Raw genomic sequence first — 19,154 nt, forward strand, 5'->3', positions numbered from 1 at the left:
AGCCATTTTTTGTAGCCTCTCCAATTTCCTTATGTGTTTCTTTTTATGAGGGGTCCACACTACTCCTGCATATTCCAATCTGGGTCTTATTATAGTACTTATCAATTTCTTCATCATTTCTTTGTCCATGTAGTGAAATGCTACTCCAATATTCCTTAGCAAATTATATGTTTCTCTAAAAATTCTATCAATATGGCTTACTGGTTGATTGTTTTCTTCCATCGTCACTCCTAAGTCCTTTTCCTTTTTAACTTTCTCCAGTTCTACTCCATCTCCCATCTTATAGATTCCCACAGGTCGTCTTTCACTCTTTCCCATTTCCATGACATGGCTTTTGTTCACATTGAATTCCATTTCCCACTTTTACTCCATTCCCAGATCTTATTTAGGTCTTCTTGCAGTATTTCACAATCCTCTTTTTATGTGTGTGTGTGTGTGTGTGTGTGTGTGTGTGTGTGTGTGTGTGTGTGTGTGTGTGTGTGTGTGTGTGTGTGTGTGTGTGTGTGTGTGTGTGTGTGTGTGTGTGTGTGTGTGTGTGTGTGTGTGTGTGTGTGTGTGTGTGTGTGTGTGTGTGTGTGTGTGTAATATTATAAATTGCACTACTACTACTACTACTACTACTACTACTACTACTACTACTACTACTACTACTACTACTACTACTACTACTACTACTACTTCAAGTACAATCAATAATGATAGTAGGATAGATAATAATTGTAATAATAGTAATAATAACAATAATGATAATAATAATAGTAATAATAATAATAATAATGATAATAATAATAATACAATGTAGATCCATTGAGAGTGGTGCAACAACAATAATCAGGGAAGACCGGATGTGTCTGACTAACACAAGGGTGGCCTTTACTGCGCGTCTTTTTTCATTGATTGATGAAGTATTTTATCCTCCCACCCTCCTTATCAGTTTATATTTTCATATATTAACGTATGCTTCATATTAATAACGAACTTAATACTGTGAAGCGCGGGAGTACTGACTTCGGTCACTGGTATAAAAACATATTTTCCTGTGTACAGTACGTTCCCCACCGTGAGTCATGCAATTAATTGACAATGTGCGTTACCATTCTTCAGGCACGACTACCAGGTGGCTGAACCGCCATAGATCATATTATGTTGCCAAGCGCCTGTCAGTCAGGTTTTGAACCTTGAAAGATCCACCCCTCCGCTAAGTGCTTGCCGCCTTTTTTTTTTTTTTTTTAATATATTTATTTATTTATTTTTTTTTCTCCCGCCGACTTTGTATACGCTCTGAGTGATTCCTTCCCAGGCCAGGATGTCAAGGAGGCAGATTATTAAAGGAGATATTAGAGCAGTCGTTGCTCTCTTCAGCAGGGGCCACAGCATGAAAGAAATCTCAACAGCAATAGAGGTTTGCCTTCTTAGTGTGCAGCTCCTCACCCAGCACCAAGACACAGAACGCCTATCTCTTCCGGTTGTCAAACACAAGATTGATAGGCATATAATTATAAATCCCAGGACCGTCAACGTTCTCAAAAGACAAGTTGACACCCTGTCCTCAATAACAGCAAGGGCAGTGAAGGAAACAAACAGCAACTTGCAAGGGAAAAAAAAGTGTAGCGACATTGGGCTCCGCTGATTTCGCGTGCGTAGAAAACCAGACCTCACGCAGAGACATAAGAAGCTCGGATTTATTTTGCAAGACATACCAACACTGGGACCAGGAGAGGTGGCAACATGCTTTGTGGAGTGAAGAGCTGGTGTCCACGGTGGCAGGCAGTTGTGGATGGGGAGTGTACTGCCGCCCGGGCAGTACACTGCTACCTCAGTACATTGTTTCCACTTTCAGGCACCCACTAGCCATCATGGTGTGGGCCTGCTTCTCCTTCCATGGAGTGGGGAAGGTAGTAGTGCTACACAAGGACAAGTATATAGAAATTCTTATGCGATTATTTGCCAAGCTACGAAATTTCATAGAGAGCTTTATGTACTTAGTTTCTTTCAATGACGTCTTAGAGTAAGCATTCTTCTAAGACGGAGCGTGCGCCAATAATGTCAAGTTTCTTAATGCAGGAAAATTATGGAAAACCCCGCGCATGACTGATAAACACTTGACTGGCGGCAGTGAGACGTTTTACTCATTACCACACAACAGGAAGCGCCACAAAGGGAAGGCTTCTCAGGGAACACCCAAGAGGAAGACCAGACTAGATCCTCCTCTCTTCCAATCAGTGGCACATGGCGAAGTGGTGACACCGCACTAGGTGTGATGCGTCTGCTGATCACTCTTGCCGCTATTCGGCGCGTCTGGGAGGGTGAGGTGAGAGGGTGGTTACTAAGACTACATTAGGGTCAGAGTGGTGTTGGTGCGCCGTAGTCTGGCTTACGTAAGACTTAGTGGTGGAAAGTTTTTTTTTTTTTTTATGGCAAGTCAGATGATGCTTACTTAGGATGTCCTAGTGGTAAGGGTTGTGTTTCGTTCTGTGAAGGTCGCTGCTTTACCAGTAGTAGTTATGGTAGCGATGGCGAATTATGCATCATATAAAGCGAAAATACCCCTACAAAAACCAACTACACAACATTCCGCTTTAGCTTCAAATAAAGAAAAACTTGAGCTCATTGAACAAAACCAATGTATTTTTGTTTTTCTATTCAGCACATAAAATTGATCTGAAATTAGCTAAAAAATTTCAGACAATAAATTCGTTGTTGACTAGTGTAATCAACAGTGATAGCAGCAGTAGTGTATGGACAACAACAGTAGTATCAGTAAGAACATTAGTTGCAATAAGAGACCGTTGTAGGCAATATTGGTGCAGTATTGGCGGGTAAGCACAAGTCAAGGAAGTCAGACAAGGAAGGACAGATTCCCAGGAAAGACGCAGAAAATGCGGTGTTGTGCCACGCGGCACCGACACACTTACTGATTCCTGCCTGCTGGTGGTATGGTGGGGGACTTCTGTCTGTTTGCTCCTCCTCCTCGCACATGACCACTCAAGAACAATAATTATAATCAGGTATCTACGAGAGAGAGAGAGAGAGAGAGAGAGAGAGAGAGAGAGAGAGAGAGAGATTCACACAGACAGGGTTATAAACGTGTAATAGAAATAAATCAGCTGGCTATGATAAAGAAGCAAAAGAAAAGAAAGAATTATACAGGAGAGCAGGAGGAGGAAGGGAAGAAGTGGAGGGAAATGGAGGCAGTGAGCGTGGAGAGCAATAGTTGTGTTTATTACTTCATCCCTCCCCTTCCGTCACTCCCATTCCCCCTCTTCTCACCTGCACCAACCACCACTTCACACTCCTCGCCTCTCCACCACCAGTACAGACAATCCACATGCAGACGTAACGTACTCGCCTTACCAACCAACACATCTTTTGTACTCCACTGTTTCCTTCTCTGGTCTCTCTGTGAACAATTTTGGTCTTGACGTGATTTGCTGTTAGTTGTGGAGGGAAAATGTTAGTTTAACCGTTTCTGATTTCGTTATGTTTTTTTTTTCCTATTGTATCCCCTTTTTTCAACTCTATTTCCGTTAGGATAATGTGTTGATTTATGATCTTATGTACCGCGCTGTATGCTGATAGTTCTATTCTTGTTGAGCTCTCTCTCTCTCTCTCTCTCTCTCTCTCTCTCTCTCTCTCTCTCTCTCTGAATAACCGTTTCCCATGTGTGTCCCGCAGGTCTGTTCCGTGGCAGCGTTATCACCCCCATGGAGGGACCCGAGGTGGTGTCTGCGTTAGAACGCCCGCGCTCTCTCACCACAGGTTCTGGCCTCAGACCTTCCCTGGACAGAGGTGCGCGTGCCACTGCCTAGCACTGACACACACACACACACACACACACACACACACACACACACACACACACACACACACACACACACACACACACACACACACACACACACACACACACACACACACACACACACACACACACACACACACACACACACACTGAAACGTGTAATATTGCTGATATGGTTTACTTTATTTCGATTTGCTGGAAAAAATGAATTAGAAGTATGTATTAAATTATGTGTGTGTGTGTGTGTGTGTGTGTGTGTGTGTGTGTGTGTGTGTGTGTGTGTGTGTGTGTGTGTGTGTGTGTGTGTGTTACAGGATGTCGCAACAGCATGCCATCTGGAAGGGAGCAAGGCGGAAGTGGCGGTAGCAGCGGCTCGGGCGGTGTTGGCCTCCTGTCACCGCTGGAGGAAGCCGAGGAATGGGCGAGGATCAACGACATCATGGCCAGCTTTGGCGGCGGCCTGGCGCGAGAGAGCGTGTTCATGGCTGAGCTGGAACACGAGTTTCAAACCAGACTGGGTGAGTGGTGGCTTCCTTCCCTTAACGCAATAGTACTCAAACTTTCCCCTTCCTGCCAAACTGTTCTTCAAATGATGAGATGGTTCTCTGCCCCACCAGGCCTGTCTCTGTCCCCATCACAGCAGGGTCTTGGCCTCCTCACTGGCGGCGACGGTGTGGGCGTGAGCGTGGGCGTACTGGAGAGTGGGGACAAGACAGTGGGTGGATGGCTGCGGGCGCTGGGCCTCCCGCAGTACGAGGACGTGTTCGCGGCGCAAGGCTATGACGACACAGACTTTATGGTGAGTGTGAAGGTGTGAGTGTATGCGTCTTGATGTTGATTTTTGTCACCATGATCCTGTATTTTCCCTGCTTCAATGACCTTTTATTTCTCTCTCTCTCTCTCTCTCTCTCTCTCTCTCTCTCTCTCTCTCTCTCTCTCTCTCTCTCTCTCTCTCTCTCTCGTACCCATAGTCCCTATTACTTCTTTCCTTTTCCCTCTCCACGCTTGCGACACAGACACAGATGGGCAGTACCAAGGTAATGAGATCGTAGGGAGACTGGAACTTTAAATTCTAACCCTTAACTGTAAAACTCCCCTTCTGTTTGATAAAAGTCTACATTCGTTGGATAAACCTTAATTGGCTTAAAAGTTGTGCTCAAAGGAAAATAATTAGTAACTGTTTTGCGTGTTCTGAGAACGAGACTCGTTTTAAAAACATTTTGTCAAATAACATTTCCATTAATGGCTTTGCCAAAGTAGTGCACTTGTCCTTCAAGGCAAACTTACAAGTACAAGCTTAGTTTGTAGAGAACATTAAACTACGGTAATCTATTTATGTTTACTGTGAAGTTTAAGGAATGTAATGCATAAAGAGTTTTCATTTTGGAAATAATTTTTCAACCTTAATTTACAAAATTAATTTGTTTTCCATTCAGTTTCGTGATGATAGTGTCAAATTTGAGGATATTCTATTTTTCATTGTTTGTTTCTTTCAGGAGTTATCAGTACATACAAATACATTTTGCAATATTAAAGAATATTTACGTACCGAATTATGCTTTGTTGTATCACAACTCCTTTGCATCCCTGAAAAACACACACTTCTTGTTTCCTCACTCCTATTTTTGTGTCACCTCTCCACTCCTGTATTGTAACAGCTTCACAGTGATGCTCAAACATTGTGTGGTAACATACTGACATAGTGCAACATCTATTTTTTACTTAAAAACTGTTCTATGAGACATACTTTGTGTGTGGACAGAATGGAGGCATCCTGGAGTCTGGTGATCTGCGGGAGCTTGGCATCACCCAGGCCAGCCACGTGCAGGCCCTGGGGGAGGCAGTGTCCCAGCTACCCACACCCTTCTCCGGACCTCAGGCCTCGTACACCCTTCCGGACACTGTGGATGCCTGGCTTGAATCCATCCGGCTGCCTCAGTACTCTCAGATTTTCCACAAGAATGGTTTTGGAGAGATGGAACGAGTGAGGAAGGTGTGGGAGATTGAACTCACCACAGTACTTGAGATCACTCGACCTGGACACCGGAAGAGAATCCTTGCCTCACTCGGGGAGCGGCCGCTGGAGCCTGAGCTGCCGCCGGCACTCGACCCCCATGACCTGAGCCTGGAGCTTAGCAGACTGGTGCGTCAAGACTCCTTGTGCTTACTGCACTTTATAGTAGCTCACTATTTGTTTATTTACTCATTTCAGCACTCATTCATTTTAAATTTGTTTATCAGAATTTTGCTGTATATTTACCTATGCATTTAGATATTTATCTAGTTTACTTAGATTTATTCTTAATTTCTTGTAGTTGTATACCTTTGTTATTCTTCCACCTTTATATGTGTTTATGTATATATTTATTTTTCTCCTTTACTTATTTTTTTATTCAAATTTATGCTTTACTGAAGTCCTTAGCCCAGATGTTGAGTCAAAACATTTTACTCGACTTTCTTTAGAGAATCAGGACAGTTGAAAATGACTACTGTTGCTAAATATGTGAGCTGAATTGTGGTGTTTGTTTTATTGCAGAACTCTGACATCTCCCAGCTGAAGGAACAGCTCCTCAATGACCTGCCCTCCTCCACCAGCCGAGAGAGGCGTCCCCCAGAGAGCACCAGCAACACCATCCGGCGGTCTGGCACCAAGAAGCGTAGTGCCCCTCAACCGCCTGCCAAGTGAGTAATTCCCCACAGCCATGTGACATGAACTGGCTTACTACATTTATTAGTTACTTGGTGTGTGTTTCATATGTGACAGAAATTATTTTGTGGTCAGCAGAGCACCCAGAGCCCAGCCCAGCATGGAGGTACAAGGTGGCAGTGAACAGCTGAGTCATCTGCCTATCAGGGACCCCTCCCAACTGGTGGTGGGGGCACCTAACACTCTCCACACCACCTGGAAACACCATCCTACTGCTCTAGTCTCTGCCAGTGTTCAGTACATTGCACAGGTGAGTTGTCAAGTCCTAGGTTAGTAAAGAATTAATGATATGGCTGAACTGTTTTTAGCAGTACTTTTGTATGTCTGTGTGATGCTTTCTGTTAAGTGTTTTTTTTATCTTGGCTTCTGCAGTACTTGGGTTCAACTCACGTCAAGGAGTTGAAAGGAACAGAATCTACCATGAGGTCTATTCAGAAGCTGAAAAAGACACCAACTGATGGGACAAAGGTGCCAAAGATCATCCTGTCTGTATCATTCCGTGGAGTGAAGTTCATGGAGTACAACACACAGGTCAGGATGTGTTCCCCTACTTTTCAGGGTTGCAGTAGTCAAGTAAAAGTAAACTAGATAGAAATTTGTTTATAGTAGGTAAATGAATCCCCATTAACTTAGATTTGCCTAATTTGATGCTTACAGATGTGACTTTTTTTATATACAAAGAGTAAGTAGTCTGCATGTTCTTTTTTCCAGACTTTGGTTTGTGAACACGAGATTCGCAACATCCACTGTGCCTGCCAGGACGCTGAGGACCTGTCACACTTTGCCTACATCACCAAAGACTTAGAGACGAAGGGACATTATTGCCATGTGTTCAGAGTACAAACTAGGGTGAGTATTACAAACTTTTCTCATGCGTATGAATCATCTTCTTCCTCTTCTTAATTTTCATGCATAAAAAGGCAACACACAGCAATGGCTTGTCATTAACTTATGGTCTTGAGGATGAGGGTACTCTAGGGCCTGTGGCTGCAACCTCACCTATTCATACATACATTACCACAAGCTTAGTGTTCCATGCTATATGGCATACTATACTATACTGTATTGTGTTGTGCAGTATATTGTATTGTCAAATCTTGACTGCATTTACACCTGTATTAGTATGATCTCCTGTTGCCCAGACTGGTTGTGTCATCTCATGTCAGACATGTGGTAATGTGAACCTTCTGCCATGGATTGATTCTTGCACTGAATTACATTTTATGCTGATAGGCTGAATATTGCTATGCTGTAATAGCAACCTCTAGATGTATGAGGAACAGAATACATTACACTTCTATATTTACCATCTAGCAAGTAGCAGACATGAGTCATCTTATAGTGCAGTGAGTGACACTCACTGTACCTTATTAATATTGTTATCATTATTTTTTTTTGTTATTATTATTATTATTATTATTATTATTATTATTATTATTATTATTATTATTATTATTATTATTATTATCATCATTATTATTATTATTATTATCATTATTGTCATCATCATTGTTATTATTATTCTGCCCTGAATCTTAGTAGTATGTTTGATGAGAGAGTGTTTATGTACAGTTTGTTTTAGAATTGAATGTGGTACATATGGTACATGTGGTAAAGTATGTAGTGCAGCTCTTATTGATGTGAAATTGTTGCTTTGATGTACCAGGAGTTAGCTACCGAGATCATCCTTACCCTTGGGGAGGCATTTGAGGTGGCATACCAGCTGGCTCTGCGGGAGCAGCCTTACACTAACCAGTCTGATGAGCAGAAGCTGGCACACGGTCACACCAGGTCCAAGTCAGAACACCTACGGGGCAGCCGCACCCTCTCCAATGGGTCCTCCCACACCAGGTAGCTACAGTGCCTCACCTTCACTTTTGATGCCATTACTGTAGAGAGTGTTGTCATGGCTACTTGTGTGTTTCAACATGTTCCTACTGATGTACTATGTAATGAGGTGTGGTTGTTTACCCTGCACAGATCACATTCCACGGTGCCCCAGCAGATGTCCATCGGGGGGGTTTCCAGCAGCTCAGCAGAAAACTTACTGTCAGATTCAGGCAATGGGTCTGAAAAAGAATGTGGCTCAAGAAGAGACTCCCTTAGCTCAGTACCATCAAATCAGAGCCAAATGAATGGATCTTAGTAATTCCCAAAGCTGTGTTGTAAGGAGGAAGGAAGAGTCATGTGTTCATAAGTAGCTCCACTGTCTGGTGGTTGAAATACAAGATGCTCATAGAGGAGGCTCCTCATGTCATCAGTGTTGCCTCACTGTACTGTTGTGGTCAAGACAACATAATGCAGAAGGGTGAGGCATGATGACACAAACATATGCTCTTCATGGCTTCTTGGGAAACTGACACAGTGACTAAGGATGTATACTCAAAAGTCTATTTCCTTGAGACTCAGTATTACTACAGACTTATACAGGAAACCTGTTTCTTATTCAAGAATCTTTAAAAAATTCCAGTGTTATCCTGTTTCTATGTTTATCATTTAATGGGCTCAGCTATTGATGTTTGACTCGTAAGATAACAGAAGAGATACTTTATATGTGTGTGGATGACCTTACCTATGTGTTAACGTGGAAAAAACTGGTATGCAGTATTCAATACTGATGAGACACTTTTGCTAAATGTGCTATGTACAGCTGGTCTTTGAAGTGAACACATGAGTGGGTGACAGGGAAGTGACTGTAATGCAACGGTCTCCAAGAGAACCCACACAACCTGAGATTGCAACAGTAAGATAAATGTGAAAGCATAGAAAGTATTAGTAACTTGTGTTATGGGTCTGTCTTGAGGGGTTTTATGTAACATAGATGTTTGTAGTGCTATTGATCATGTGCCAGCATCTCACCTATCCACTGACCAAGGGTTAAGTTCCAAATTGTGTATATCAAAATTTCTTCAGATTGCTGCTATCTACAATCAGTCTTGAACAGTAACCAATGTAACATGCCTTTAGCTAGCCTTTACTGGAGCATTAGTAGTCTGGGAGCATGGTGGGCCAAGCAGTGCTGCTGTACAGAACAACATACTTTAGAGTGCTGCCTTAGGTCTACAGAAGTTGTCTTTCACAAAGTGTCAAATATTTATATGTTCATTGTTAATTGGAAATGGAAGACTGTTGAGGTAAGGACGTGGAGAGCTTCACTATTTTCCACGGTGATGAACAGGAGTGACCCTTTTTATATTCTGCATTATTTAGTTCCTCATTTTGTTTCATTGTGCTTTAATAGTTAAGTGTAAAAGACATTTACATATTTACATTTTATCATGGAAGAATGTTTCCTCATTATGGAGTGTATATACTATCATTGTCTTCAACATCGTTATGTTCGGTACATACTAGTATATGATTCTTTTATTACTCTATACTCTTGAAAAACATGGATTGAGGTTTGTTGTGAACCTTCCCAGCACCACCAAAGGCCCTAGCAGTGAGCTGGGTGACATTCACTATGTCAGTGAGTGCTGCAAGGTACATTGCTCTAGCCATCTTCATTTATACACTTCAGTTTCACATCAGCTGTCATTCATTGCACATTTCCTCAGGTTCAGTTGCTAGTATCATGCTGAATACTGTGTTGAGCTCAGTTACTGCAAATATATTGTATATAAGTATGTGTGTGATTAAGTCTGGCCTCGTGGTTCAAGCTTGTGTTGGCAAGGCCGTGCTGAGTCCTGGCGCGGCCTTCCACAGTAACAGTTCATCAGTAGCAAGAGTAGCATGGAAATTGTATTAGTTATATTATTCTACTTATCTCTCTCATTGTGATGATAGGCTTATAAAGAGTAAAGTTTAGGTACAGAGTATTAAGGTCATATAAGTGATAGTAGGGTAACCGGTGTTGTGTGGGTGGACCAGGTGGGTCACGGCAGGACACGGGTGCAGCGGCCAAGCCAAGCCGGCCCTCGGCAATGGTGCTTAGGTGGCACTGCTCGTGTGCATCTATAGGTTGTTTGCACGGCTGCGTCTGGTAGATGTCTGGTAGTATTGTAACTATGTACACTATAGGCTATTGGTTCTTTTAAATTTGGTACCATTTCTTCATCAGTATAGACACACTATGTACAGAAAAAATATATTAAAAACCAAACAAATATATCTTTTTGGTAAATATATGTATATACACAAATTGTAAGTCATGGTTTTGAATGAAAACTATTTTTTTTATTTATACTTTAGTTCATATAACTATTGGGGTTAACTTGCAGACACTGGCACCCACTTCATTCCAGCCTTCATGTAGTGCTTCAAGAATCTATGGCATGTTAGTATAGCAGTTCCTGACCCTTCCAGTTTTGAATACATCTGATGTTGATGTTAAGGGGATCACTTTTATGCTAGTCACTCATATCGACCAAACTCAGTGAGGTGATTCTAGGTAGCGGGCTGCCTCCCCCCCCGTAGCCCCGGAGTCCGGCAGCCCGGCAGTCAGACACCCTGGGCCCGCTGAGGGCGGTGCCATACCTACTGTAGGCGTCAAGAGCGTTTGTCATATTTTGTAAACATTTTGTACATGGAGCAACTTTTAAGGGATTTTTTAAGTACATTCTACCCACGTAGAGGTTTTATTGGGCCCTTAATGACCCACTTCATGGAGTGTGCAATTCAGTCTTTGAAATAAGATTATATAATAATACTTTAAAAGCTACCCAAAACTATTTTATAATAATTATTCTGTAAGGTTGAAAAAGTCAGGAATATCTAGAAGCCATATTATAAATTTTTACTTATATTACTCCTATGAAGGAGACATTTTGAAAATATTTAAATTGTATACATTTTAATTACAATAGATCCAACTGGATTACTTAAGTGCACAAGTAAATGATGTGTACTGTGGACATTTGCTAGTCATGAGATAGTGTCCTCTCATCTGTGTGTGTTGATATCACTGTTTGTGTTGTAGTGGAGTGGACACTGTGGCTGTTAATACTGCGCATGAGTGTGAGGATCCCTGGTGCACCTCATCCCTGCCTGCCTGCCTCCCACCCTTCCCTCAGTGACATACATACTCCTTGCTACTCACTCTTCTCAGTGTGTGGATGCTCACTCCAATTAGAGACATGATTGAGTATTTGACTTAAAGTATGAGGTTTGTGATGTCTGAAGGAAGGAAGGGCAGCCTTGCCCCCTCCTCACACAGTAATCCAACCACCACCACCACCATCACTCTCCATGGGCTCATACTTAGTACCGAAAGTCATCATTGATACTAACTTGATTCATCCTTGGTGTGATTGAGTAATGTGACTTGAAAAGTATTAAATCCTGTATTTATTGGGGGAAAAAAAATAGGAAAAGCAAGGTGGTGTCACAGCAAGTGGTCATTATGTTCAAAGATGTACACAAAACAGTACACTGTATGTAGTATGTATTGCTTAAAGGCCTGGCAGTTACTCAATTAATGTGTAATTGATTATCAGAATCTTTATCTTATGGTAAATCATGTTATACTACTTAATTCTCTTAATTACATTTGCTCAGTATTGGCTGCCCCACCCTTCAGTATAATGTAGTGTACTCTGTGGCTGTAGATGGTTGTGAATAGTAAGCCCATTCCTGCCCTTAATGAATCAATTCTCTTATTTCTTTCCTCCCATACACCCTTTCTTCCCTGCCTCACCCATAACGATTCCTACCCTCCCTCTCTTCCCTCTTCCCCGGCAGGCATGTGCACGCATCAGAGGTACACAGTGTTGCTGGATTGCATGTGTTGTCGAGGCATATTTTCACAGCTTCGTATTTTGCACTTTTTTCCATTGGTTGTCAGTTCTGTGTCTTGATGCAAACAGTTCACACAAGTCAGCTGCCTCTCTCTCTCTCTCTCTCTCTCTCTCTCTCTCTCTCTCTCTCTCTCTCTCTCTCTCTCTCTGTGACCATTATCTCAGTCGTAGGAATAAAAGAATAATGAAAAAATAAACTTCGCTATTTTATCCTTCCCAAAACATCATAATTGTCAACCATTATGGGAGACTGGATACACAACACAGTTATAAGGCCGCCTTTTGAATCAAGAGGGACAGTGTTGGGAAAAAAAATCTTCAATGCTCTCCATTTTTTTTTTCAATAGTCTAGTGGGTTTATACTAAGAATCTCAAGCTTCGTGTTTATATCCATCAGTAATCTAATGCTTTACCAGCTTGAAGGTATTATAAGAGACGGAGATCATTTATTATGCCTGTTCTCTAACCACTCAGTGATCTCCCGCGGTCACCCAGAATTGTATATGAGTTTGTGTTATGTTTAAATGGACACACAGAGTTCAAATGTTATTATGAACAATAAATCTTTAATGAAACACAGTGTTTTCTTGCAATTTGAAGAGATGATTAGTTCATATATATATATATATATATATATATATATATATATATATATATATATATATATATATATATATATATATATATATATCACCAAAAAATACGAGCTATGTACAACATCAATACCGCTCGTACGATACTCTTATGATCACCATTCAAAGTGTTTTTGATTACTTAAGGTAGCTTCTGGGAAATTTTTACATGAAAAAAATAAAAACATTTATAAATAAAACCACGTAAAAAAAATAACAAAATTAAACAATTGTCCTATTTGACACTGCGTCTGCGTGCGATACGTCACTCTCAGTCAGCTGTGATCTCTAAAAGTGCAGTACCGTTGTCGGGTGTGTTAAGAAATGTGCCTTGATCCATCCCTTCCTACTGGAGAGTAAGTGTTTGGTGCTGTTCATTTGTAGTAAACATTCTAGGAGTTGGTTTCTATTGAAGAAAGACGTGTGATATGACTGATTTATTAGAAACACGAGGTGGTGTTGAGGGATGCGGGATGTCAACACCCTACTGACATTCACGTCAACAGATCATTTCTGCAAGGTTTGGGGTAATACCGTATCCTATAATGAGACAAGTAGTATTGAGGGACAGGTGATGTACCGTTAGACACACATTACACAATGATGGCATGGCTGTAATTAATGACCAATGAAATAATCCTAGACTACAGGACATCTTGCCATACCCGAGCAGGCGGGAGGGGAGGGATGGAGTTAGGTTAGAGACAAGTCAGCTGTTAGTAATGTTTCACGCCAAGACGGTGACATCGAGTACATTTTAGACTGTACTCTCTCCAGCAGTATTTGCAGAAACTCGTGTTACACCCTACACTTTATATAATGGACGAGGAAAGTAATCATGACAGTCCACAGGGAAAGTTCTCGAGCCCTGACGACAAGTAAGTTTTAGCAGTATTGTTTACTGTTGCTTGTTCACAGGCATTCATATATTTAGCATCATACCACGCAGTAAAAATGCCCCAGGATTTAGTGACACCAAGTTGTTACCGGCAGGTAAAGATATTAACAACTGTTATATATGCACCTGACCAACTACATCACGTATACCAGACTAGTTAATAGAGAGAGGGTGGGGAGGGTAACCACACATAACCAGTAATCGGTGACTTGCCATTGATTTTATTATTATGTTGTTATGTAAGAGTGACACTGGCCACGGAAGGAAAAAAGGGCACTTAGGTGCCAGTTTGAAAGGATCAATGGAATATTTAGTACATTTAAATCAGTGAGTGGTGGTTAGTGAGTGAGTGACATGGGCAAGCCAGCTCCTGACAGTGTGTGCCTCACCCGCCAAGGACAGCGAGGAGCTGGGATTTAGGTAGCTTCGCAAGTTACCGAGATGAAATTATGTGGACGTGTTTTAATTTTAGTATTGTTTGGATTATGTGTTTTTTCTCTCAAGGATGTGCTTTGAGTAAGTGAACTAACTGTCTTTTTGTAGTGGTAAGTTCTAGTGTGGTGATAAAAATACTTCACATATCAAATAAAGGAGCTTAATACTTAAGTATACTGTTCATGCAATTATGAGGTAATTGTAGAAGGGAACAATGAAACGATCACTTACCAGGTTTCATTATATTTCATTATATCATACAGTAATCACTACACACAATATGACTGGTGGTTGGCTGGGAACCAGAGTATGTTCATCATAATCACGTATTGTTTATAAAATTGGTCCTGAAATTATAACATTAGTGGAAACAGTGGAGATCAGGGCAGCCGTTCCTTGCAGTCACTGTCTCTCCTCTTCCTTGTACTGTGTTATGTTGATTTTAATTGATTTTCTTATTAACTGCGTTCATTCTTACTTCCTTCAACGTAAAACGGAAAGGGGGTATAGCATTTATATAATTATGTACGTACGTGACTAAACGACTTTGGGTGAGCTTATTACGTGAAGTGTATGTAGCTGAGGGTGGGTGGGTCGCTGTCCGCTGGGCCTTTGTATGCCTCTCATCATGCAAAAAACATCGACATTCATCGTAACGAACAAAGTATACAGTGGGAAATACCAGATTGTTTTAACCGATATATCAACATCGTGTAATTCCCGCGTCTGCGAGGACGTATCCAAGACGAAGTTATCATTAAAAGTAATAATAATAAGAATAATGGTAATGATAATAGGTAATGATTACACACGGTCGTACACAACACTAGCTGCCTTTGACTAGACCATCAGTTAGTGTGGAATACCCCGCCCCATCCCCCCACCCGCATCCCACCCTTCCCTTTCCTTTCTATGGAGATGACCAACAAAACACAGCGGGAATGATAACAATACAAGCAATAACACACACACACACACACACACACACACACACACACACACACACACACACACACACACACACACACGGGTTCAGTCAGTCTGCGCCGCAAAATATTGGTATGAGCGTTACTACACAGAAGCAGAACACAGCGGGATGGAGTGGGTATGGTGGTGCTGCCGTGGTGCTGTGGTGCTGTGATGCGTAACCCGACTGGGCTGAGTGACGGCAGGGTGACGGAGAGAGCTATAGTAGTAGTAATAGTAGTAGTATAGTAGTAGTAGTAGTGGTGGTGGAAGTGGTGCGTGGTGGTGTTTTATGGTAGTGTGGTGTCACGCGGTCCACCATAACCCTCCATCACCCGTCCCCGTTATTAACAAGGTCGTATGTTTTAGTATTGCCATATGCTCCATCATTCTCGAAAAAAGGGACCAGTGCTGTGTTGTGTTGTGCTGTGCGATGTGTGAGAGTCAGGGAACCAACCAACCAACCAACCAACGACCGACCGACTCCATGTTGTTGTCGCTATCATTATTATTGTTACGTTTTTATTTATCATTATTTATCATCACTCCTGTATCATTATTTATACTTCCATATGTACATAATAACTGTCAGGTGCGTATGTACTGTATAGTGTATATGTTATGTTTTTTTTTTTATTTATTTATGATTTTTTTCATATAATTTCACTGCAGCATAAACTCTCGCGCTACTGATGACTGGAGTAATATATGATAATGTTGACGCCGGGATGAATGCAATATTTAGGCAGGGGGGGAGGGAGAGGGAGGGAGGAAGGGAGGGTGCTTGTTTGCAATCTGAAGCGGCGTGCATTTGTCAGTCGAATATCAACTGGTGTTATTAACTGACTGGGGGAGGGGAAAAAATCGGCCAGTATTAGCCTTTCATCGTGCATTGCAACACAGATTCCCCTTGTGTGTTTGTCGCCTCCGAGGGGAAAGTGTGGCCATGCGAGTGTGTGTGTGTGTGTGTGTGTGTGTGTGTGTGTGTGTGTGTGTGTGTGTGTGTGTGTGTGCTCGCGCGCGCGCGTGCGTCCGTGCGTGGGCGCGCAAATATGAAGTAAATTACTGATAGGGATAATAAGTTGAAGAAAAATAGTAATTTTGTATGATGTTATTGTGTGAGTGTGTGTGTGTGTGAGTGTGTGTGTGAAGGGTTTGAGAACCTTGACCAAAATGCGCAGCTCCCGCCCGTCCATTGAGTCAGTCATTCCCGCGGGACGCGCACAACGCTTTTATGAAGCCACGCAAACGGCACTCAGATTTCACAGACTTTTTCTTTTTAATTGCACTGGTTGTGGTGGTGGCGGGGCGGTGGTGGGGCTTGTTTATTTAATTATCTTTACCACCCCTCCTTCCCTTATCCCCCACGTCTCTCTCTCTCTCTCTCTCTCTCTCTCTCTCTCTCTCTCTCTCTCTCTCTCTCTCTCTCTCTCTCGTCTGTCTGGTTCCTCCCCTCTCTCTCCGCGGCGTATCGCTATCACCCCAGAGTGTACGTGACAGTGTTGGTGTGATTCCGCAAGGCCTCACAATGGGGTTCTTGTTAGGGCAGCCTTTCATCTCCGTAAAATATATATGTTTAAAAAAGTAAGGCATTCACATTACGCCGATCAATTAAGGGTGTGGGGCGGGGCGGGGCGGGGCGGGATGGCGGGTGTTTTCAGCGTCAACACTGGCCCGCTATTCTGCAAGTGACAGGCATTGAGCGTCGCGCCCAGCCTCGTCGCCGCTACACTGGGCACGCTCAACACGACTATGCGCTGTAAAATTCCCACCATGCGCTCAGAATGAAGTCCTTTGTCGCTAATTTTATGGGAAATTAGTTCGTGAAATGCGCCACCATTCAGGTGAAACCAAGTCTGATATCTGATCAGATTGAATTTGTCATAAGTGGAGTGGTGGCGGCGGCGGTGGCTGTAGTGGTGGTGGTGATGGTGGTGGTGGGGGACCCTTGACGGCGGGGGTGCGGCAGGTACGGTTAATAGCCGGCATTGTGGTGTTCGTCGCCCCTCCTCCCCGCACCAGCCACAGAGGGTGGGTGGGTGATTAAAAGTTTCCGAGCTATAGAAGTGCCTCGAGGAGAGAACTTTGCCGGGAAATAAAAACTGACGATGTGAAAACATAATCTAAGATGGTGGGGCTCGACGGCGGTGTTGTGTGTACGTATGAGTATGATCGCTAATCTACACAGTCTACTACACTATACACAAGTCTTGTTTACACACCTTTATACAGTAATAAATAGGTGTCAGGTACCGGGAGGGAGTGGGGAGAGGCAGGATGGTGCCGCTCCCTCCTCCCAGTCGGCAACCCGCGCCCCTCGCTTCCCTAGTCTGACTCAGGGGCGCTGTAGCCTGACTCGAGAGCTACAGCAACTTATGCAACTAAATATTTAACCTAAGCTACGGGTATCCTCGTGTTGTCCCTTGTTCATTACCAGTGGAGATGAGAACATGCAGTGAGTCAAGTCGAGGCGCTTGGTGGCGCGGCGCGGCGTGGCATGGTGGCTGTGTAGTGAGTTGCTTTGTGCGCCTCACGCCGGGGCGGAGGGAGAGAGGGTGGCGTGTGTCGTCAAAGTCTCTCGTCACCGACCTGCGCTTTAGAAAGACTTTGAAATATACATTGGCAGGAGTAACAAGCGCAGGTCTGACCCAAGTTTGTTTGCTGTTTGCATGTTTGGCTTTTATTCCTCCCCTCTCCCTCGCTGACCCCACCTCCTGTTACTGGGAACGACGGAATCCTTGGTTTTACAATGGTACGTACCCTCCACTCTGGCCAAAGGTGTCTGAATCAAGACGACCACTCCAAGGTGACCGAGGGAACCGGGAGTATCGGTACAAAAGTGTTCGCTGCCGGATGACGCCGCGACGGCTCGGTCGTCCCTCTCCCGGGCCGTGGAGGGCGGCCTTCACCGAGGTCACCCATATTTAAAGATTTTAATTAAGAACAAGCGGCGCCTCACGGTCAAGGTCACGCCGTGGTAATTTAAGCCCTCAACTGTTAGAGCCACGCTCAAGACAGCTCCGCGCTGCACTAAGTCACGTCTGAAAGGTGTGAGGGCCGCCGCGACCCGCCACGGCCGCCGCATCCGGTGGGCAGTTCCTCCCCCGCAATACTAGAAAGACACTCGCACCTTCAAGGCGGGAGCGGGGTGGCAGCAGTCGGGGCGACAGGCGTGGCGGCGGCGTAGACCTGCGAGGGGTACTGCGAGGCCGAGAGGTCGGTCTCGCACATCAGAGACCATCACTGAAGCCGAGGCCAGTAATTCGCAGCACTCAGGTCTGGGGTCTGGCTGGGGATCTGCACCGGCACCGACACTCCTGCCGATATCAAGCCTGTGGGGGAGAGAAGAAGAGAGAAGGCTTTCAGAAGGGAGCAGGAGAGGGAAAGGGAAGGCAGTGGGGAGAGGAGGTGGTTACATGGAGGAGCGAGGATATATATATATATATATATATATATATATATATATATATATATATATATATATATATATATATATATATATCCTCGCTCCTCATGTCACGTATATATATATATATATATATATATATATATATATATATATATATATATATATATATATATATATATATATATATATATATATATATATATATATATATATATATATATATATATATATATATATATATATATATATATATATATATATATATATATATATATATATATATATATATATATATATATATATATATATATATATATATATAGTGCAGTTCATTGCTGCGCACATGTATGTGTATGTGAGTGTAATATGAAGTAATAATTACATAATGTTAAAACCGTCTCCGTTTGACGGTCTTGTCGAATAGACAGACAGACAGACAGACGAACAAACAAACGTGGAGTGTGAGAGAGTACTTAGGCTTGGGAGGAGCCGGAAGGGCGAGCAGCAGCAGCAGCGGCGGGAACATCGACCGTGTGTGCTTCTCGCTGTTAATTGTACAAGTCGCCGTGT

The 19,154-nt window shown here is 42.9% G+C and overlaps 2 protein-coding genes across 17 annotated transcripts in view; one reads left to right on the top strand and one right to left on the bottom strand.

Moving 5' to 3' along the window:
- The window catches only part of LOC123505842 (ankyrin repeat and SAM domain-containing protein 1A-like), an 86,255-nt gene extending 73,436 nt beyond the window's left edge, over nucleotides 1–12,819 (top strand). For 10 of the 12 annotated variants that reach the window (XM_045257607.1, XM_045257611.1, XM_045257612.1 and 7 more), the window contains 10 exons: nucleotides 3,676–3,789; nucleotides 4,117–4,320; nucleotides 4,420–4,601; nucleotides 5,565–5,945; nucleotides 6,339–6,484; nucleotides 6,585–6,759; nucleotides 6,882–7,040; nucleotides 7,221–7,358; nucleotides 8,176–8,360; nucleotides 8,490–12,819. In XM_045257607.1, coding sequence (XP_045113542.1) covers nucleotides 3,676–3,789; nucleotides 4,117–4,320; nucleotides 4,420–4,601; nucleotides 5,565–5,945; nucleotides 6,339–6,484; nucleotides 6,585–6,759; nucleotides 6,882–7,040; nucleotides 7,221–7,358; nucleotides 8,176–8,360; nucleotides 8,490–8,655 — 1,850 coding nt within the window. In that variant the 3' untranslated portion in view covers nucleotides 8,656–12,819. The remainder of the gene's footprint in view (nucleotides 1–3,675; nucleotides 3,790–4,116; nucleotides 4,321–4,419; nucleotides 4,602–5,564; nucleotides 5,946–6,338; nucleotides 6,485–6,584; nucleotides 6,760–6,881; nucleotides 7,041–7,220; nucleotides 7,359–8,175; nucleotides 8,361–8,489) is intronic. The other 2 variants (XM_045257608.1, XM_045257613.1) reach the window with 1 other exon arrangement.
- A 1,617-nt stretch (nucleotides 12,820–14,436) lies between these two features.
- LOC123505705 (paired box protein Pax-6-like) overlaps nucleotides 14,437–19,154 on the bottom strand; it is a 127,576-nt gene continuing 122,858 nt past the window's right edge. For all 5 annotated transcript variants that reach the window (XM_045257354.1, XM_045257357.1, XM_045257355.1 and 2 more), the window contains exon 10: nucleotides 14,437–18,507. In XM_045257354.1, coding sequence (XP_045113289.1) covers nucleotides 18,416–18,507 — 92 coding nt within the window. In that variant the 3' untranslated portion in view covers nucleotides 14,437–18,415. The remainder of the gene's footprint in view (nucleotides 18,508–19,154) is intronic.

This window comes from Portunus trituberculatus, chromosome 18 (assembly GCF_017591435.1).
Source record: "Portunus trituberculatus isolate SZX2019 chromosome 18, ASM1759143v1, whole genome shotgun sequence".
Lineage (NCBI taxonomy): Eukaryota > Metazoa > Arthropoda > Malacostraca > Decapoda > Portunidae > Portunus > Portunus trituberculatus.